Genomic DNA, 21,831 nt, shown 5'->3' on the forward strand with positions numbered 1-21,831 from the left:
GAGCTGGTGCTTCACGGAAGAAGAAAAAAAAAGCATTACAGAATTCATTAACTTGGCTGAGTGTGCCTAACGTCTTCTCATTAGCACGCTGCTCGCTGCATTTACAACAGATAAACCATCTCTGTCGCACATTAAAGGCTATTACATAACATGACTTATTTTGTTTTGCAGATGCCCTTATCAAAATAGACTTATCACAGCTCATAGTTTTACATCCTATCCATTCATAATGCTGCAAATATACTGGGGGCAGTTCAGGCCGCAAAAATAAAGACAAATCAAATTTACTTGCACATTGCGTTTCAAAGGCAAGGTGGCAGCACTCCACGTGGGATATGAACTTGCACACGGCCCAGTTCCCTGACCCTCATACCAGCGCTACTCAACTTCAACTCTCCTGGGCCCCAGTGTCCGTAGTATTTTCTCCAACCATGTACTACACCACCTGATTTCACTAATTAACTTACCGCCTTGGTTCAGGCAGCAGTGGCAGCTGCTGAGCTGATAAGTGAGCAGGGTGGAAAACTTTCCCTTAAACTGATTAGGTCTCGAACCATTTTCAAACACTTCCCTTGATTAAGATTACAGTGATTCGTTCACAAAATACTCCCATCAGATACAGTCAGTTCTCCTGAATTAGAATATTAGGCAAGTAATATAATTATTTTTATTTGCATCGCGAAATTGTACTTGTCTTGTCAAGTTTTTTGTGCTCTTCATTCCCCGCACTGCAGCCTGCAGGACCTGGAGTTGAGTACACCTTACACCGTACTGCAGTTCCCTGACTGCAGTGTAAGGTGATGCATATATTATTTTGGGAGTGAGAGACCCTTGGTGTGTGTGTGTGTGTGTGTGTGTGGGAGACTCACAGAGCGAAAGGCCAGGCGACCGGGACAGGGGCTCCGAGTCCTCCAGCTCACTCAGGCCGCAGCTCTGATCCTCCAGGGGGTCCTCGTCCGGGGGCCCGTCTTCGAGGTCTGGGGGCCCGTCTTCGGGGTCCGGGTCTCCGGGGTCCCAGGTCAGGTCCGCGCCCCCCTCCGACCCCTCCTCCGGCTCCTCCCCAGCCGAGGCCTCCCCCAGCCCGATGATCCCGTTCTCGTCCATCTGGCCGAAGAAGTCCCCGCCCGCCACCGGGCTCTCCCGCCCCCCCTCCCAGGGTGAGTCGCAGGAAGAGGAGGGGGGTCCCGATTCAGGGGCCTGCCGCCGACCCCGCGCCCCAGCTCCACCCGCTCTCCTCCTCTCCATGCTCTCTTTCACACGGCCAGCTCCGCCCTTGCCTTGCCCTTTGACCTTTGACCCTAGGTCCTGTTCACCATTAAAGCTCTGTTGACCACCTCCAGAGCCATGATGGAGGGAGGGCTGTTCACAAAGCGTGGCTTCGACTCACTACGGGGAGGGGACTTGAGTTATTGTATTTGGCCTCACATGAAGATGCGATTATTAAAAGCCAATCACAATGCTCCTGCCAGTAACTGACTCATCGAGCTCACAGACGTGATGGCCAAGGTGAAAGACCAGCCAAGCGATTCACTCCCCTGCAGTGGACTGGTCAGCAGCGCGTTCTGAAGTCCTACAGAATAAAAAAAATAAGAACAACAGGAATATAATGGTGAGAACCAGTCATCAGCCCATCTGTGCTCATTCTGTACAGTCCAGAAAGTCCAGCACTGGGTCAAGCCATGACCTGAACACTCCAAAAGTCTCAGTCCCTGTTACATAAACTTTCTCTTCACCACCGCATTGAAAACTTTTGTTAAAAAACTTCCTGAGCAAGCTTGTTCCGAAACAGACAGACAGACGGGATGACTTTGGGGAACATCATTCATAAAAAGTAAACAAACGACTGTCACTCATAACAAAGTCATTAAAATCCCATAACTTATAATACACTTCACAAACTTATAAATATTGCACACACAGATTATCTCAGTGTATGCACACCAGCCACATTCATGCGCATCTATACACACACACACACGCACACACACATACAAGGGCATATAAAATTAAAGCACAGATGTGTACACGCACACATGAACACACGCGCGCATACGCACGTACATCCTCTGTGTCGGTTGCCTACACGCACGCTAATGCTGACTGCCTCTACCTGAACGCGCTCCTCCTCAACGAGCCCTGATGGTTAATGGCATCTCATCGGCGTTGCTAATGCCGCTATTCATTATCCACATAATAAACGTGCCTCTAACAAGCTGTGAAATATCTTAATTACGTACAAATGTTTTCTTCCGCAACGTGCGCAGCTTCTGCCACGGGTCGACACCAACATGTCAGAATAAATCACAACCAATCACGTCACGCCTCATGAAGAGGAGCAGCCCTTTTAAGCAATTTTTTTGGTCGACCCAATTCAGAATCGGCAATTACGCCTCACGGGTCACCACAGCGCCACCTACACCTGGGCAACAGGCAGTGCAGCTCAAGCACAAGCCAGTGAGGACTTTATGTATTTATTTTTACCTTAATTTTTCCAGATAGAGCAACTGTGCCCAATCTGCTTTGCGGTGACAAACGGGGGATTCAAAGTGGTTTTGGGAGAGCGAAGGATTGCATAACCAATCAAAAGTAGGACCAGCGCCATGGAAACCGGGCCTGCTCTTTTGAGAAGAACCGTCAGATGTGTAAAGACCACAGTGAGCTAGGACCTTGATTTCACATCTCATCCGAAAGAGGGCACCATCTACTACAGCGCAGGTGCCACGTCACTGGGCTGGGGCCTTGGGTGTCTTTGGGACAGCACCTAACTGTCCCACCAGCACCCCCTCCAGCGGCAACCAAGGAGTTTTCCAAGGAGGTCTCCCATTCCAGTACGACCAACGGCCAACCCGTAACATCAGCAGTTTTACATGAGAAGGGCACAGGGTGGTAAACTGCACGAGTGCAGGAGATTTTTCACTGAAGACCTCTTGTACCCCGGCGGGTGTTTGGAGCACTGCCGAGAGGAACTAACGTGGTGGTGACCTGAGGAGCCCAGGAGGAATTCACCCAGGTCACTCCGGCAAGTCAAGACCGAGCGTTTCCTGCTAGCATGAATTCCCAGCCACAGTCAACTACTGAGACAGCTACAGAACATGAGCTGTTTCGACCCACCTTTACAGGAATGGAATACACTTAAAGCTATCCTGAAGATAAATTCACAACATACGTAAACTTCAGGTACTGCAATTTTTTATACACATTACTGGGGAATACAGCCTATTTGCTTTATTTTCTAAAAGGTCCCTGTATATGCCTTCTACAATATCAGTAGAAAAATGCTTGGGAGCAGGCAACATGCTCTTTTCTTCAGGGGACCAGATGCCCTGTAGCCCCCTAAAGCCCTGACCGAGTCGACCGGCCCCTGTGAGAGGGGGGCACGGGGAGGCGCATTCTGCAGCGCGCTGGGACGGCTGCCGTGGGGAGGGAACTCCGGGCTGAAGGGAGGCTGTAACCGTGACAACGGGCACAACAAGAGGCGGGCCGGCCGCCCGGCTCAGAACGGAACTCTGAGAGACGGGAACTCTCCCTGACAGAGAACGAGAGCATCGCCCGTTCACCGCCGTGGAAAACAGAACTCTGAGGAAAACAGCGAGTGCGTGTATGTGAGAGAGAGAGAGAGAGTGAGAGAGAGAGAGAGAGAGAGAGAGAGAGGGAACACCTTTCTTTCAGAAATGTTCATAATGTATCCGCACACCCTGTACTTTCCTGTGTCGGCCTTAAACCAGCGCTGGCATACAGCAGAGTCATACCCTGTGCACACAAACACGCAAACATGCAGGCAAACATACACACAGAAGAACACAAAAATTCACTGTTGGACACACATGTAATCAAGAGCACACAACTAAGCACAATCTGACAGCAGCAATGTGAATTCACATCAAAGCAGAACCGGGTTTACAAACACACTGTGTCAGATTTATTAAATATGAACGGCATCCTGTAAAGTCGCCGGTTTCAGGTCTACCATTACAAAGCAGTGGTGACAGTAGCAGTGGTAGTAAAAATCTGGAGGGTACATATAAAATACATCTTGCGTGAGCTACAAGGAGCCATGTTTCCCATGTCTTTTTCATTCAAAGAAAACAAACAAGTGTGTGTGTGTGTGTGTGTGTGTGTGTGTTTGCGTGTGTGTGTGTGTGTGTGTGTGTGTGTTTCTGCTGACACAGACGAGCACACGGACAGATTTATCCTTTAAGCCACACTGACTCAAAGTGGCCGGAGTCCATGTTGGCTCCCGCGATCTGGTCCAGATTAGGGAAAGCCGATTATTAGCGCGCGGCTCCAAATTCAGAATAACAAGCGGGCCCAGGCAACTGCGCCGGGCGGCTCCCCGGCCTCCGTTCGGCCAGAAGAACAACCCCCCCCCACACGCACTGTACTTACTGGAACAAGGTGCTCCAGATGGCCTTCCCTATCTTCAATGGCAGCAGATGCGAAGAGCACAATTAACCAGGCAAGCAGTCGGCGATTATGCGACCCGACTCTCCCCAAGCAGCACGCATTAATCATCCTTCTTTTTTTAAGCAGGCGATTTCCAGTGACACTGCCAATAAACAATTATTATTCCGAAAGACATTCAGTCTAATGATTTCTAACAAATTAAAAACCAGCGCCAAAGCCAAAATAAAGAAAAGCGTATTCAGAGTGATTTACCTCGGTTTGCCTAAGCAAAAGCGGACTGATAGATTGCAAGGGCACTAGCGTATCAGTGAGTACAGGTGTACCTGTTTTTTCTGGCAGTTTAATCAATTTCTGACAAGTCAGGGAAATTTATGAAACTCACCAGCCTCAGTACGTCCACTGCTGCAAAAATACGAGGAAAATAAGTAATACTACATGACAAGCAATAGTAAATCATGCGTTCAAGGCCTTTGGGGGCAGAGCATATGCTTTGTCAAGGGGTAGCTGGGGGCTTGCATCCAAATCATGTCCTTTTTTTGGGCTGAACTGGTAAATTGCAGTCCAAGAAAACCTTACTCACTGGCTGGCTCCCGCAGTGTCAACGTCACACCACTAGAGGGACGAAAGTTACAGCTGTTCACAGTGTCCGTCCAGTTCTTGAAATTTGTTTTTGTTTTGTTCCGTAGTCTACTGTACTGTGCATGACTTCAAGACATTATATTAGTGTTTCCATTGAAGCCATAAACTATGGTGAAACAAACATGTGATGAACACAATCTCCTTTACTTCAAAGAAATAAACAATCACCTAACTAACAACAAAAAATATTTGAGAAAGCATTTCATTGTGCTTGGATAAAGTTAAATTCTCAGCAGGGAAAGAAATATTTGTGAGTCATAGGGCAAATTTTACAGCTAGGCAATTCTGCATGACAACGCTGTTCTGAAAATACTTCTGCACTCCCAAACACACAAGTAGCCCGTTTGCCAGATAGCATTGCTCGCAGAGAACCGTTCCATTCTAAAGTATGCTTTCCTGTGCTCCACACGTATTCACAGTTCCTAACAATGGCTGACCAACCATCACTGTTCATAACAATGGCTGACCAACCATCACTATTTTAAAACAATAAGTTGTTCTACCAGTGGTCGTGTTAATGTACCTTTAAGTAGGGAAAAAAAGCATTTAAAATGCAGGGGGAAAATACACTGCAGATATTACGATTTAAAAAAAAAAAAAAGATTACAAAGTGCCCATTATACAGACTTGAACCAAAACAAAATAATTACTCTTTCTTTGAGCCAAACGGCCTTTGGTGTCTGACATTTGCATTGTTTACTGATCATAATACTTAACACAGCCATTGATGGCACTGCCAGATACAAAGAGAAAGCTTAATTTGAGTGAGAAGTCGAAAACGAGATGTCATGCTGAAGCTAGCTTTCTCAACACGGTAAATTAAAACAGAAATTGTTCTAGGGTTTTAAAAAAAAGATTTAAAAAAAGAAGTATTATTAGCCTTTGTGGCAAAATTTGTTTTGATCAGAATGGCAAAACATTAGCCCTGTTAGTAATGCAGTCCTATCTCAGCCCACTATTTCCTCCCGCTTCTATTCCAAGAGTCATAATAAAATTATGAACGGCATATATTCATTGTGTTATTGTGAGTTTTATGCATATTATGGCAAAAATAGTTACTTTAATCATAATGCAAGTGAATTAGTGTAAAATGCAGACATTTTGACATTTAGCAGACACTTACCTCACCAGTTTTAACTGGGTATTTTTTCCAGAAGCTATTAAAGTTAAATGCCTTGGTACAGTGTACAAGCCCAGTTCCCTAACCAACCATTATACAATTATACAACCATTATACACTGCCACACAAAACAAACTTATGCGTCTTCCCTTACACGGCAGAGTAGGCCAATAACATCATATTATCACCGTAAATTATAGGCCTAACGTTGCTTATAGGAGCACGCAACTGCACATACAGTAACGTCCGAAACCAGATCTGATTTGTGAGCTGAAGACACGTGTCTGGGAGGGCATCCAAAAAAGAACCTTTCACCTCTTAATTCGCCAGAGTCTGACCAGATACGTCTCTATAACATTATTTACGGATTCTGGTGTTTGACCTGTGTATCACCTGTTTGCTAAGGGAGCGTAGGCCTATCTCGCTACATGCTGTATATTTTACTGTGTCGTTGGAAATTAGTAGGCTATTTTGGCATAATCCTATTATTTTATTATTAAATTATTAATAATAATATTATTATTAATTATTGTATGAAATAATACTAATATATTTAATATTTTATACATAAGACATTAGTCCTAATATGTTTCACATTGAACAAATATTTAAATACTGATATTTTAATAAAGCAATTTGCCAACAAATCGCAATACAGATAGGAGGCACGCAGCACACAAAGTACACCTTTTGAACACTGATAAATGTTGGACGATGCATGTGCCCGTTATTAGCTTGCCGCCAATATCTTGCTTCTGCAATCTTTGTTAGCACCGAAAATGCAGTAGTTACAGCTACCTGTTGGTAGCCGTATTAAACATTTACGTTGTTCAATGGCAAGCAAATAAGGGAACCGTAAGCCAACTACGTGCATCATCCCGACTAGAGAAACTAAAGCAAAATGCATTTTTCGATAACCTACCTCACACGTTTGTTTCTCAAGAAATAGTTTCATGGTAGAAGGGGATAGCTTGAGAGAGACGCCGAGGTTGCAGGCTTCGAAGTAGCAAGCTTGGGGTTGCCTTGAGAACGGCGCATAAACTAACAAACTCGACGTGTGTCACCAAGCGACAGGGCAACCACGGCTTCTCAAAAATGTCCCCGTCCCACTTTGAATCGCCGAATCCTGCAACGATTCGACACAGGGATTTAAATAAGTTGGTTAGGCAACTTTACTTCACACATTTCTTCGTCTGTTTACTGTTTACATTTCGAAACAATACATATGCGAATGTGTGTTTTTTATGTTTGGCGAATAAAGTGGATTGGATAACCTGAGCTAAACCCAGCCGTTTTCAGATATTTACTCCACACATTTGTTTTTTTTTAACGACTACTCTTTCGCTAACTTGCCACCTGACAAGGGCAAGATGTTTTGAAAACCAATTTTAATAATAAGCTGACAAAGCCTACGTATTACAGTTAAATAGATACCCCGTAGCTCTATTCAACTCGAAATCGTTGTGCCTTTACTCTGTAGGTGGGAAATGGGTGTAATTAGATGCAGTACGATTTAAAAGAAATCTGTTCCTGGACCCGCAGTTCAGCACCATGACTGACATTTCCGAGACGCACCTTGATCAGAGCAATGCCTTCTGCGTAACAGAAAAGTCCACGTTTCTACAGGTCGTCACCATAGTTAAACTTAAATAAAGCAGACGATAATCTTCTCCACACCGTTGGTATCAGTCAATTATTTCATTCTTATGTAGCAGATTATTGGAGCATTATGCTTCTTATTATTCGAACATGGTCATGTAATAGCATTCTGTGTATTTTGCGAATTATGCGAAACAATCTTATTCTGAAAACTTCGATAGAACAGAACTACCGTGCGTAGTGCAACATTTTTAATGTCTGGCTCTCTGCGGCAATAAACAGTGGGTCAAGCTGACCGTGCCATCGCCATTCGGAAAAAAAAATATGGGATTGCAAAACCATAATTATAATTATAATTCACGTTCCCAAAAATTGCCGACAGCAGTGAGAAGGATTCTTTAGTACCTATGACGACCAGACGGGAGCCTTTTGAAAAACGCTATACCCTTTGATACCACGTAAGGGAGCTGTAAGACCACCGGTTACCATGTGCTAGCTAGCCTTTGTGGTCCCGCAGTCAAAATAGGAAGCTGGACTATTGTATGATATCGTGTCTGTAAGAAAGTTGAGAACCGGGTAATTCAAAATGAAGAGTAGCATAGCAATAACCTTAATATTGTCAAGAAAAAAATTAACCATAAACTTGAGTTATATCCTTTTAATACATGGCAAACGATACATCATATATTTGACAACGTATCTATCGCTAGCCCACCATAATGAAATGTAATGCTTAGTGCAGGAAGCGGGAAGACAGTGGTCTCGTTTACCTGTCACCTCCACCTGACAGAGCACAACAGTAGCTCATCCCTCCTGCCGAGCACTGGCCTGCAGCTTGTCTGGATGCCAATGTGCTGCAGCTTTGTGTGCACAGAGAGAGAGAGAGAGAGAGAGAGAGAGAGAGTGCGCGTTTGTGTGTGAGAAAGAGAGAAAGTGTGTGTGTGTGAGAGAGAATGTATTCCTATTTGAAAACGAGAGAGACAGAACACCTCTTTCATCTAAGACCTGTGAATGACAGATTTTTGAAAAAAAAAAAGATCTTAACATATCAGAAACCAAACAAGTGTGTGCGCCTGACTTAGTATTGATGGGTGCTGAAAGAATGGTACATTCTGCAGTGGTTTCACATGCAGTTAGGATTATGGATATCCTATCTTTCCAGGAAATTTAAATGAGAGAATGAAAATGATAGGCAGCCTGACTTGGCAGCACTATAATGGTTTATCATGCCAGTAAAACACAATTTAATTTAACCAGAGAGAAAAAGACAGGGAGAGACACTGCACTTTCACATTAATTACAGTCCTATTTTTTTGTGTATCAGTTCATTACCCTTTCTCGAGCTTTCTCACTTTTTAAATTAATTGTATTATTATCTTCGTAGATTCTCAGTAATGCCATTATACTTTGTTCTCCTTTGTAATATATTTGAGTTTTTTTTTTCTGTAACACTGTATGTATAGGGAAATAAAATGTGTGTTCATGCCAGTAAAGTTAAAGACGGTTGTTTCTGCAATAACAGCTTAGTCATTTAAACACGGCTTTTGTTTACCTTGTCCTTCTGTTGGTTTCCTTCCTTTGCTTTGGCAACACTGTATGATGTCAGGCCAGCGGAGGACCTATAAAATAGAATTTGAAAATTAATTTGAAGAGCGATAGAAAAGAACGGAGAAAAGTGTGAGGGTTTCCGTGGTTGTGTAGGCTCAGTATTATCTTTGTCGCCCTCAGCAGTGACAGCCATTGCTTCTCTATGCCGTGATTCGTGTTCCTTCTTGCAATAACTGAGAGGAACGGGATGCTGCAGGGTCGCCTTTGACACAGTCAACCACGACATCCTCCTCACCCGTCTGTCTCACCTAGGCCTCACTGGCCCATCTCTCAACTGGTTTCACTCATACCTCACAAACAGGTCAGAATTCATATCTATCCATGGTCACACCTCCGATCTTGCCACTGTCACACAGGGTGTCCCTCAGGGTTCTGTTCTTGGTCCCCTCCTTTTCACCATCTATGTGCTTCCTCTTGGCCCCATCCTCCGCAGCTTTGGTCTCAATTTCCACTTCTATGCAGATGACACCCAAATCTATATCAGCTCTACGTCCACAAATCAGCCACCCACTGCCATCATTGAAACCTGTCTGACACACGTCAAATCTTGGATGCAACACAATTTTCTTAAACTCAACTGCAAAAAAACAGAAATTATTCTCATCGGACCAAAACCCCAGCTCACAAAACTACACAACTTCTCCCCTGCCTCCCCCTCCCCCCTGGTCTGCAACCTCTGTGTCATACTCGATCCATCCCTCTCCGTTGAGAAGCACATCAACAACACTGTCAAGGTTTCATTGCGTAATATCTCCAGACTCAGACCCTCTCTCACCCATCCCGATGCAGAAAAGCTCATTCACGCCTTTATTTCCAGCAGACTAGACTACTGCAATGCACTCCTCACTGGTCTTCCCTCCCGCCTCCTACACAAACTGCAATCGGTTCAGAACTCGGCCGCAAGAATACTGTCCCGCACATCCTCCCGGTCTCACATCACCCCTATCTTGAAAGATTTACACTGGCTCCCAATCACATCACGCATCACATTCAAACTCCTCCTCCTAGTTTACAAATTCCGAAATGGCCTCGCACCCACTTACCTCTCTGATCTCCTGCTCCCCTACCAGCCACCCAGACAGTTACGTTCATCCACTGCCGGCCTCCTCACCACCATCCCCTCTCAGCGCCGTTCTTTTGGCGACCGCGCCTTCTCAGTTGCCGCCCCCAAACTCTGGAACGCCCTCCCCCCTGACATCCGTACCTCTGACTCACTCACCTCCTTCAAATCACACCTTAAAACCCACCTCTTTTCCCTAGCTTTCCCTAGATGTTTGTCTCCCCCCCCCCCCCTTATTTTTTATTTTTTCCTTCTCTGAATTGTATGTTTCATTGTATGTAAATATATATGTATGTATGTACCACTTATTGTAAAGCGTCTTTGAGTTCATGAAAAGCGCTATATAAAATAAATTTATTATTATTATTTATTATTCTCCCAGGGCTGCCCACAGGGTCTCCACAGCTTTAGAGGTCATGATGACAGGAACCGATGTGGCCCTTCAAGTATGATTTTAGAATTACGAGCGTTTTGGATTGACAGCCCCTCTCCGTTTAAAACAAAATGGACACCAGCGGAATGTCAAGTGCTCGCAACTGAATATCGTCAACTCACGCAGTCCTGGGACGTTCAGGGCAGGGCTTCTCAACTACCATTTCTTGGGTGTCAGAGAGGGGCAAGACATTCACAGTTATTCCTCATATATAGTCGGTAATGTGAGGAATGCTGACAGTTCGCAGATGCAGACCTGGATTTGCATTTATGCATTTGAATAATACAATATTTTACAATGTTTTTTTTCAATGATCAAAGGACCAAGAATGAGTGAGATCTTTGGCAGGCCACACCCTGCTTAACCTGAATAACTCTGCTTTAGGATGGCAACAGTGTGAGAATCTTTTGTCTGCAAAATGGATCCACTTCAGAGTTGACCAGTGTCCCATGATTAAGATGTACCAATGAAGAAAAATGGTCCCCACTTACTTTCAGGCGTTTAGTATACTTATACGGATATGAGACTTCACATTCAAGTACGCCCTTACTTGTACATGCCAGTGATGCACAGCCAGGCACTGCCTACCTTATTAAATATGCAGCAGAAAATATGATGATTAAATTCCATCTCTGTTGGAAAAAGGATAATTCGATAATTCACCTCCTTTGTTGTCACACGTAAAAAGCTTTTTTTTTTGATAATACAATAAAAATTCATGGACAACTGGGTATGAGAACAGTGCCTCAAACCCCATATGCATACCTCACCAGACGTTATTTGACTACTCAGCGCGAGGAAAAGGTTTGAGCTGAGATCATCAGAGCCTCTGGCTGTCGTCCCAAACCCACTGAGAATCCATCTCTTTAAACGGCATCTCAGGTCCATCAACTCTCTCGTGGAACTATCTGAGAATCGCTGATGTCCAGCAACTTCGTAATTGCTGGCGCACTTCATAATGATCCCTGCAGCTCTTTCGCTGTGAGTGGACCTGCATAAACGACTCAAATACTTTACTTCCAGGCCTTTAAAACTGATTTATGGAACTGTTTAATTGTTTCTCTTGTGTGATCAATTCTTACATTATGCCGGTGGTCCATACATCATTGTATGGACTGCGTTGTAAGTTGTACATGACAACTGCATCTGCTTAAAAATCTTTTTTTTTTAATTTTCTTTTTTTTTAAGTCAGTCTACCAGCTTGCAATAGCAGAAAATCTATAGGCTCATCTGATGGAAAGCTCCTCTAGCCAAATTACAAGAGGAGTTTCTTGTGCGATATTACAGTACAAAACATCCATAGTTACAGTATTCGACTTGGCATTAATGGAATGCTTTCAGTAATAGGGGGACAGAGCATTCAACACTCAAACACAGAGCCAATCATCTGGTGAATATATAGGATCTGTGTCACTACGGTATCACACCAGCAGAGTGTGTGTTCTAACAGTGGCACAGTATAACCTTTACACCAGGGGTCCTATCCTGGAGGTGCCCCTTCCTCCTCAGTCACCATGACAACATCTCCCATTCAGAGACTAAAACTAAAAACACACAGAAAAAAATTAACAGCCAAAAAGCCAAAAGCAGGCAGGACTCAGAAATGGCCTTTACTGTCATCTAAACAGTTACAGTATAAAGTTTTACAGTCTATATATATTATATATATATATATATATATATAGATCACAACTTCATATATTGTATGTATACACATTTTGTATTCATGTTCCTCCATACATTATAAGTTCATAATTGTAATTCAGTATAAAATATAAATATATATTTAAAATCTTGGGAGCACGTGCACAGGTGAATGGAACCCTTCCACACAGCTGTCTGTCTGTCCCTTTAGAAAAATACAGCAGTATTCTGCATACGACTCTCATCCACAAACACAACGTGTCACTGCGTGTTCAAAATAGCATTTTTTTTCAAGTCGCTGAGTTATCGTCCTTCAGTTCGTTCCTTTATAAACTTCAGAGATTCTGTCTCCTCTGTGAGGAAGATCGCTGTCACTATAGCGATCATTCCGGGAAAAAAAACACACCTGAAGTTTCCCCACACCTGAGATGTCTAATTGCAAGTTTCTCCCCCCGCCCCTCTCCCCTCTTCCTCCCCCTCTCTCCCTCCCTCTCTCCTATTCCACAATCCTTTTCAGTCCTTTTCTTTTTTCCTTTCCCCTTCCCACATTTGCTGTGTCCTCCATGACTAAATATTAACGGTAAAGTGCCTCAGTTTCTCTATTTGTGTTTATTTATTGTGTCCGTTTAACCTCTGTGTATGTGTTGGGGTTCCCATTGTGTTCTCTGCACAGACCCCCCATGTCCGTGTGGACTCGTCGACATGAACACCAAGCTTCAAAAGTGACCCCGCATTTCCAAACCCCAGCCCTGCCCCACCATTCGATCACCAGTGTTGAGTGTAATTACAGTGTGGTGGACGCAATGGACTGATGAAAATAATATAGACCACAGCTGACCTATAGGAGAAGAGGCAATCGAAATGGTGTCATTTAGAGGGAAAAAAAAAATGTTGCAAAGCAAAAGCCAAGAAGTTTCGCCGATGGCAGTTTTTTCTAAACGTTGTTGGAAAGTTCCCACCTCAAAAAACCACTTCTAGTAGTCTCACATTGTACAACTCTCTTCTTTTTCCTTTTTGCGTATTTAAATTTATTCATTTATACATGGAGGAACTTATTAGAAAATAAACCGACAGCTCCGTGTACATATAAAAAGAGGGATTTGGGAAAAGGGCTGTGGAGGTGGTGGTACAGTGCGGCTGTGAGTACGTGTGAGAGCCACATTCCCCCAGGTGCACACAGTGACGGTTTGACACAGAGATTAGACACACAGTGGCATTAGCAGGAGTGGGGGGGGGGGGGGGGAAGAGTCTCCCACACCATGGTACGACACTCGAGAGAGAGAGAGAGAGAGAGAGAGTTCAACAGTCCAGCCCCGTGAGATCCTGCTCACGCCCACGCCCAGCGAGGTGGAAGTGTAGAAACGGGACGCCGTAGAACCCCTGGGGGGGGGGGGGGGGGGTGGCGGCGGGAAGGAACACTGTAACCGTCGGATACGTGGCGTCGGCTGGAAGAGCGGGCGTGGGACGTGGAAGCCATTGGAGGGTCCTGTGGGACTGTCCACTTCCTGTTTCCTGTTGGGGGCGTCTAAACCGCAGAGGGAGGGGAGGACCCACCCCCTTCACGTCGTCTCAGTGACGAGTCTCTGCCTCCTCCCACTCTCTGCTCTCTCATTGGCTGGATGCTCGCCTGGATCGGGGCCTGGCATTGGTCAGCTGTGTTTGCCCCACACCGCAGGGGGTTTCGCAGGGTATTCTCACAGGGGGAGTCGTGAACAGCCGCCCCCCCTCGAATGTGGGAAAGCCTCTGGCGCTCACTACCAATCACAAGTATTTCTCCTCCCAGGGCTCCAAACTCTGGCCTATAGCAAGGTGCCGAGGGTGGGGAAAAGGGGAGGAAGAGGAAGAGGAACAGGAGCAGAGAAAAGGGGGTATGGCCTAAAACATGCAGAACATATTTCGACCCCCCTGGCCGTGCTCAACGGCCCTCCTCCCCCCCAGCGCCCCTCCCCATGGGTTCCACAAGCGCGGCGCCTCTCTGGCGCCCCCTACAGGGCGACGTTGAACTCGGTGACCAGGAAGTCGACGTGGTCCCGCTCTTTAGTCTTGAAGGCCTCGGCGATGAGCTGCGCGGCGTCCCGGTGCTCCCGCCCCCGCAGCGGCACGCCGTTCACCTCCAGGATCACCTGACCCACCTTCAGCTGCCCGCAGTTGTGGGCGGAGCCACCTCGCTGCATCGGAGGACCGGGGGAGAAAAAAGGAGAGAGAAAAAGAGAGAGAGAGAGAGGGGGGGAGAGAGAAAGAGAAAGAGAGAGAGAGAGAAAGAGAGAGAGAGAGAGAGAGAGAGAGAGAGAGAGGGGGGGGGGGGGGGAGGAAAATAACATGTAATAAGTTGCACTGCCACAGTACTGTATTTGGTCACAGAGAATCAATGCATTTTCAGATGCATCAAATTGTAATATGCTGGTGTCAACTGGAAGGGAGACTGGGAGCCGGCTCTGTTAAGAACACACCGAGCTGAGTATCTGCTGGGTCAATGTAATCTCAGAAGCCTGAGCGCCCAGTTCAATATCGATGATGGCTTTCTAAACACAGCGTGACACACAAGGAAAAGATTTTCTTTTACTCCACTTTATTGAACTGTACGCCATATCTGAAATCGATCCTCCATGGATAAAGCAGTTATCGCTGTTACTGCTCTGTTAACACTTTTGCGATGGCAATTTCTGTAAAAGCACCCATCCTAGTCCTGTAACTGTTCAGTGAGTATAATTACCAGATGGGGGGGGGGGGGGGGGGGGGGGGGGGGGATTTACCCTTAAAGGGATAGTTCACATTCTGGAGTATAAAATATATTATTTCAGTTTTAGTGTGTGTTTTCAATGGACCCAGACAGCTTTCATGTGTGATGAAGGATATTTCAGATCAGGGCTACTCAACCATACTTCCTGGACCAAGGAGGTAAATAATTCGTAAAATCTGGTGGTGTAGTACATGGTAGGAGAAAATGCCTGCAGACATTGGGGCACTCAGAACCAGGACTTGAGTATCCCTGTTTTTAGATATTTCCAGGCATTTCTGACTGTTTTTTATAACACTGCTACAAGGACATTTGCAGGTTGGTGGTTTAAAGCACTTCAGGAGGGGGAAGAAAACTTCAGGAAGCACCAGAGCAGTTTGCACAGCAATGGTATGTTTCCAGACATCAATTTTTATCTGGTTTATTCCCAATTATAAACACAAATAGCCACTTTTATACTGTGCCAGAGTGCGGAGGGTCTCAGGTTGCCTGTGCCAAAGGAAATAGTTCCAAACTAAAATAAGATTTAATGTAATTAAAAATATTAATAATCATGTAATTTCGACATATACGACCTCTGCAGGTGTATCCTTATTCTACTAGCTGCTTTGGAATTACTTTTGGAATTACATTAAACCACTAACTTGTAAACAGCACCCATATCAGACACCATAAAGCCAGCAGGGTCATCAGAAACTCACCGCACCCAAACACTGCCTGAGCCAAAGAAAAATTTGCACTAAAACTGAAATCGTTTTTCAACTCCAGAAAGCCAACTTTCAAACTTTCAAATTTCAGTGTAAAAATGTAGAGGACGTATAGGGACACAGTCTTGGAAATTTGTACAGGAATTAACTGAAGCTGGAAGGGATTTGAGTAATATTTTTGGTGTAAACTATCCAATTACCCGGGGTTTAGTACTTTATTTGCAGTACTGTAACCCTCCAGGTGCAAGTAAACTTCCAGGATATTACAGACAAATTTGAACACGGCTTCACCAATATTCAGAACAAAATTATATTTATGTGACTGCGTGTGATTGTATTTCAGAAACATGGTTGATCCAGGGGATTTATTTCAGAACATGGGACTAACGAGATAGCTGGCTAGCTTTTGGAAACCTTTTTAATTTGATTAAATCAAATCAAATCAAATCCAAATTAAATTTATATTTTCATATTTATATTTTTTCCACACTGCAAACGCAAACGCACCACCAATTATACACTGCCCACGTCGTCAGAGGGGAACAAGACCAGCATATTCTCGGTTCATGTGTCAACACCTGGTCTGACCAGCAGTGGCCGCTAGAGAGCGATGAGATTGATGGAACAAGCTGGACAGCCCCCTATCATTCCCCGGCAAGGCTGGGCCAATGCAGCCTCCGGCCACAGCTGGCAATGGCACGACTGAGACTCGAACACCCGGCCTCACTCTTCGCTTTCAGAACGAGCGTCTGCACAAACGCGAACCAGCCGGAGGGCCCGCGAAATCGTGAGCCGTTTCCCAAATATTTGCGAGGACGAGCCGGACGAATCCTTAATCCCGTTTCACAGACATGGCCTCTGGAGCTGGCCCTAGCTCTGCCTTCCTTCCTGGCAGGTGAACGCTTCCGTGTGGAAGCGGAGGGAGAAAGAGCCGTGGTGCCTCTCCAAGCAGAACTCTCTGACTGACCTCCTGACAGCGGGTCAACCCTCGCTCACGCGCCCATCGCACCTCGGTTCCAGCCCTCTCCACATCAGGCCTTTTTTTTGTTTTTAAAAATGTTTTTGAATTATTTGGCATCTCTAATCCCACCCGAATGTCCAATGTGCTGGAACCATGTACCAGCGTGCTCATATACGCCCCCCTGCTGCCAAACCACACCTCCTCCTCCTCCTCACACCACAGCCACAAGCCGCACACGTGCAGAGGCGAGACCCAATCATATGGGGCGACATAGCTCAGGAGGTAAGAGCGGTTGTCTGGCAGTCGGAGGGTTGCCGGTTCGATCCCCCGCCCTGGGCGTGTCGAAGTGTCCCTGAGCAAGACACCTAACCCCTAATTGCTCCCAACGAGCTGATTGGCACCTTGCATGGCAGCCTTTCACCGTTGGCGTGTGAGTGTGTGTGTGAATGGGTGAATGAGAGGTATCAATAGTAAAGCACTTTGGATAAAAGCGCTATATAAATGCAGTCCATTTACCATTTTACCATTTACCATACGCATGTGCGGAGGGCACCCAGACAGCTAACAGTGGTCGCTTGAGCAATGGGCACCACAGGCCGAATCCCTCCCATACACCCCCGGGGGCGATGCAAAGCCAAAATGTACGCCTCCCCTGCCGGGGCCGCCGGCCACAGTCGGCCCTGGAGCTCTGTCACTGCGGTCCTCGCTCGGACCCTGAGGGAGCCTCCCAGCTGCCCCGGCATCAGACCTGGGCCATCCCCCGGACCGGACCAGAGGAAGACGGGCTGAGAGAGGACAGGCCTCACGAAGGAGATGGGCTGAGAGAGGACAGGCCTCACGAAGGAGATGGGCTGAGAGAGGACAGGCCTCACGAAGGAGATGGGCTGAGAGAGGACAGGCCTCACGAAGGAGATGGGCTGAGAGAGGACAGGCCTCGTGAAGGAGATGGGCTGAGAGAGGACAGGCCTCACGAAGGAGATGGGCTGAGAGAGGACAGGCCTCACGAAGGAGATGGGCTGAGAGAGGACAGGCCTCACGAAGGAGATGGGCTGAGAGAGGACAGGCCTCACGAAGGAGACGGCTGAGAGAGGACAGGCCTCACAAAGGAGATGGGCTGAGAGAGGACAGGCCTCACGAAGGAGATGGGCTGAGAGAGGACAGGCCTCACGAAGGAGATGGGCTGAGAGAGGACAGGCCTCACGAAGGAGATGGGCTGAGAGAGGACAGGCCTCACGAAGGAGATGGGCTGAGAGAGGACAGGCCTCACGAAGGAGATGGGCTGAGAGAGGACAGGCCTCACGAAGGAGATGGGCTGAGAGAGGACAGGCCTCACGAAGGAGATGGGCTGAGAGAGGACAGGCCTCACGAAGGAGAAGTCCCTCCCATCGGCGCGTCCCACCGCTGATCACGTCCGGCTCACGCCTGGCCTCTGGGCCGTTCAGAGCAGGAGATTCGCGAGACAAAGAACCACCCCGCCGCCATCGATCGCCCAAGACCCGGCCTTAATTAAACGGGTGAAGTACGGGCCGCAAGAAAAAGAAATAAAAAAATAAAACGCTCCAGTGGGCTGCTGGGAGATCGTCTCCCGGAGGTGACATTTAATGCTCTCACGTTTATTATGGGCCTTTCTTTATAAAAAAAAAAAAAACAGCGGGCGTGAGGGTGTGAGGGAGCGGGAGGTCAACGCTTCCCTAAAACGGGCCGGTTAGAAGATCAACCGGTAGGGTGGAGCTGATGGCAACTGTTTAGACTGGCAGGGTTTAAAAAAATAAATAAATAAATAAAAAAGTTTTAACAAACATACCCGCTTGCCAATCATGACGCTCACAGAGGGGTGGACCCTCTCGTGTGATTGCCTCAGCGAGCCAATCACCAGCCAATCAAAGATGGGGCTAAATATGGAAGGGTGTTTATTTTTAAATGCTTTTCTTTTGGTATCTTCTACCGAGCACCAAAAAAAAAAAAAAACAGACATAACAGAAAAAAAAACAGACATAACAAAAAAACAAAAAGACCCATAATTCCTGACTGCCACAGGAAGGGAAGCTTGGAGAAAGAGAGAGCGGTAATGGAAAGAATCCTGGTGTAAAGGACTGAGTTTTCATTGGAACGATATAATTTGGACAACACGACAGTGATCACGAAGCATTATATTCTTTTGATTGGAGCATCTGTTTTTCATCTACAGCATAGGCAGAACACAAACTACTTCTGTTAAAAGATTTTCTGCTATGTTAATGTGAAGGAAGGAACCTAATTTAGACATACTAAGTTTAGAGACACCGTTTGACACAGCCTATAAAAACACGCGCAGCTGTGGTGATGTTTTAGAGTTCGGTACGTACAAAAGTTGGCAACGGAATAACCCCATTTCAATGGCAACGGCATTGTGTCAGAACATTTGAAAATCGTGCCTCAGATTTATAACAAAAACACACAAAAAATGTCGAGCGTGAACCCGAATGTAATTACTTCACTAGTCACCAGTTCAAAGCCTGAAAAAAAAAACAAAAAAAACACACACACACGCAGAATTTGGCACTATTCAGACAGCGTATTGATATGGAAATCTCGGCGTGCTCTGGCCCTCTCCGCTCCTCGCTGCAATTAGCCTGAGTACAAAAGGGGGAGACTGGCAGAAAATAAAAATGCATTAAATTCACTGATTTCCATTACGCTGATGTTGAGTCAACTCCCTCTCTCCGCTGCAGCCTGAGCAGAAGCCCACGCGAGCAAGCCTGTCTGTTAGCAAAGCCCGCCCTCTTCCTCTTCCTCTTCCTCTGCCTCCCCTCCCTCCGTCATTCTTTGAAAGGGGGGGGGGGGGAAAGAAAGGTCTTCCCCTCCGATCTTCCTCATGATGATTTCCTATTCATCCCGCCCCGCTCCCCCCCCCCCCCCCCCCCCCGCGCCCCCCCCCCCCCCCCCCCCCCCCCCCCCCCCCCGCCTGAGCCCACCCCGTCCAGCCCCCATGCTGTGTAATCAGCCCTCTCTTATCACCAAGGATGGCTTTCAATCACTCCCTGGGGGAAAAAAAGAAAAAGAAAAAAAAAAGACGAAAAAAAAGAAAGACTGAGGAAGAAAAGCAGCGCTTTCAAGAAAGTGGGAATGCCACAGATCCGTGGCTCGGTTCACAAACGTCATTCCACATTTTCATACAGAGACAAAAGAAAAAAAACGGGTTAGAGAGAATGAGCAGGAAGATGCCGAATGAGGAAATGAAAGCCCGTTTATTACCCCGCTGGAGCTGGAGCTGCAGCTGTACCAGAACGCCAGAGAGGAGTGTAAAGGATGCTGGGAGAGCCAGGCGTGCAGACTCTCTCAGTGACACACACAGCATGGCTGCCTCTTCCACAGCGCCTGCTCTACACGGGTCCTACCCCAGGCCCTCAGGCTCTCACTCCTGGGCTACTGCAGCTTCCCTTCCTGCCGGTCTCCCTGCTCACGCCGCTACACCTCCGCAGCTAACGTGGAACGCAGCCGAGCGATCGTCACACCCCTCCGCACCCCCCCACCCCTCCGCACCCCCCACCCCTCCGCACCCCCCACCCCTCCGCACCCCCCACCCCTCCGCACCCCACACCCCACCGCACCCCCCACCCCTCCGCACCCCCCACCCCTCCGCACCCCACACCCCACCGCACCCCCCACCCCTCCGCACCCCCCACCCCTCCGCACCCCACACCCCACCGCACCCCCCACCCCTCCGCACCCCACACCCCACCGCACCCCCCACCCCACTTCACGGGCCGCCCGTCGCCGCTCGGATCGAGAGTAAAACCATGGTGTAATCCTGCAGATAAGTGGACGAATCAGCTCCACTACACATCCAGTCAGTCCTCAAATCTGACACCCCGATCAGATCTCTCTGCTCCGCAACCTGGAGGCGACTGTCCCCCCCCCTCCCCCCCGGCCCGCACAGCCCCTTGTCCCAGTCACAATGACCATCTGCACTGGCCCCCACAGCACTGGAACCAAATTCCCAAACTGGCCAGGGCATCACAACCATCCCCTCCAAACAGCGGTCCCACCCTTTGTACCAATTATGGTATTTTTATGGTTTCAGGTGATATTTTTATGGGTTTTATATTACTTTTCTAAGGCCTTGTTATGGATGTAGTCTGTACGTATTAAGAACTTGTACTTTGTCTTTTGCCTAACGTAGTTAACTTACAGTAATGCTTTAGTGATATTGCATCTTGCTGGTCTGGGAGTATGATGTTTGCCAGGTTTGATGAACGTTCTCATAGTAAGCAGGTGAAAGCACTTATTTCTCCTCTATCGGGAGGTGCTCAGAATAACAGCATCTGCTAAACGAATGAAATGTAATGGAATTCAGCCTGTGTTCTGCTTAAACCGGCTCAAAATGGCTCTCCTCACGTCCTGATGTTCCGTCTCTGCCACCAGGAGTCCCCTTCCTGCCAAGACTATTTCAGCTGCCAAACACTCGCAGCTCCTGATTGGCCCGTTTACGTTTAACCGCCATACTGTTTCTTTTTTTTTTTCCAAAGCTCTTAGCAACAGGAAACATTACGCTATCCGCCAGAGAGCCTGCCTGTTTCACTTCATCAGCTGGGGGGGGGGGGGGGGGCAGGGGGGGTAAGAGTAATGAGCGCACAGGACGTATTAAACCCATCGAAAAGAGAACGAGCCATTCGGCCCATCTAGGCCCATTACATACGAGAGCATCCGGCACTGCATCCGGCCCGGACGGGAGCGTCCCGAGGGTCTCTGGCTCGACTACAAGGCCTGGCAAGCCCATCCAGTCACCGACGACTCCGTGTGAAGAAAATGTGCATTCTGACAAAGGGTGAATGGGCTGGGGGAATGCGCCGCTCGCAGTGTGGGCGTGGCCAGTGACTCACATGTATGGTGATGATGAAAGGGGGTGGGAGGGGCTGGAAGTTATGAGAGACGATTCG

The 21,831-nt window shown here is 47.1% G+C and overlaps 2 protein-coding genes across 2 annotated transcripts in view; both read right to left on the reverse strand.

The window, feature by feature from the left end:
- Positions 1-7,209, reverse strand: part of akna (AT-hook transcription factor) — a 28,652-nt gene extending 21,443 nt beyond the window's left edge. Inside the window, exons 1-2 of the mRNA XM_035391560.1 lie at positions 7,086-7,209; positions 870-1,570 (exon numbers count right to left, since the gene is read on the reverse strand). Coding sequence (XP_035247451.1) covers positions 870-1,245 — 376 coding nt within the window. The 5' untranslated portion in view covers positions 1,246-1,570; positions 7,086-7,209. The remainder of the gene's footprint in view (positions 1-869; positions 1,571-7,085) is intronic.
- A 4,498-nt stretch (positions 7,210-11,707) lies between these two features.
- Positions 11,708-21,831, reverse strand: part of whrna (whirlin a) — a 90,712-nt gene continuing 80,588 nt past the window's right edge. Inside the window, exon 14 of the mRNA XM_035392457.1 lies at positions 11,708-14,675. Within this exon, the coding sequence (XP_035248348.1) occupies positions 14,493-14,675 (183 nt within the window). The 3' untranslated portion in view covers positions 11,708-14,492. The remainder of the gene's footprint in view (positions 14,676-21,831) is intronic.

This window comes from Anguilla anguilla, chromosome 14 (assembly GCF_013347855.1).
Source record: "Anguilla anguilla isolate fAngAng1 chromosome 14, fAngAng1.pri, whole genome shotgun sequence".
NCBI classification, from domain to species: domain Eukaryota; kingdom Metazoa; phylum Chordata; class Actinopteri; order Anguilliformes; family Anguillidae; genus Anguilla; species Anguilla anguilla.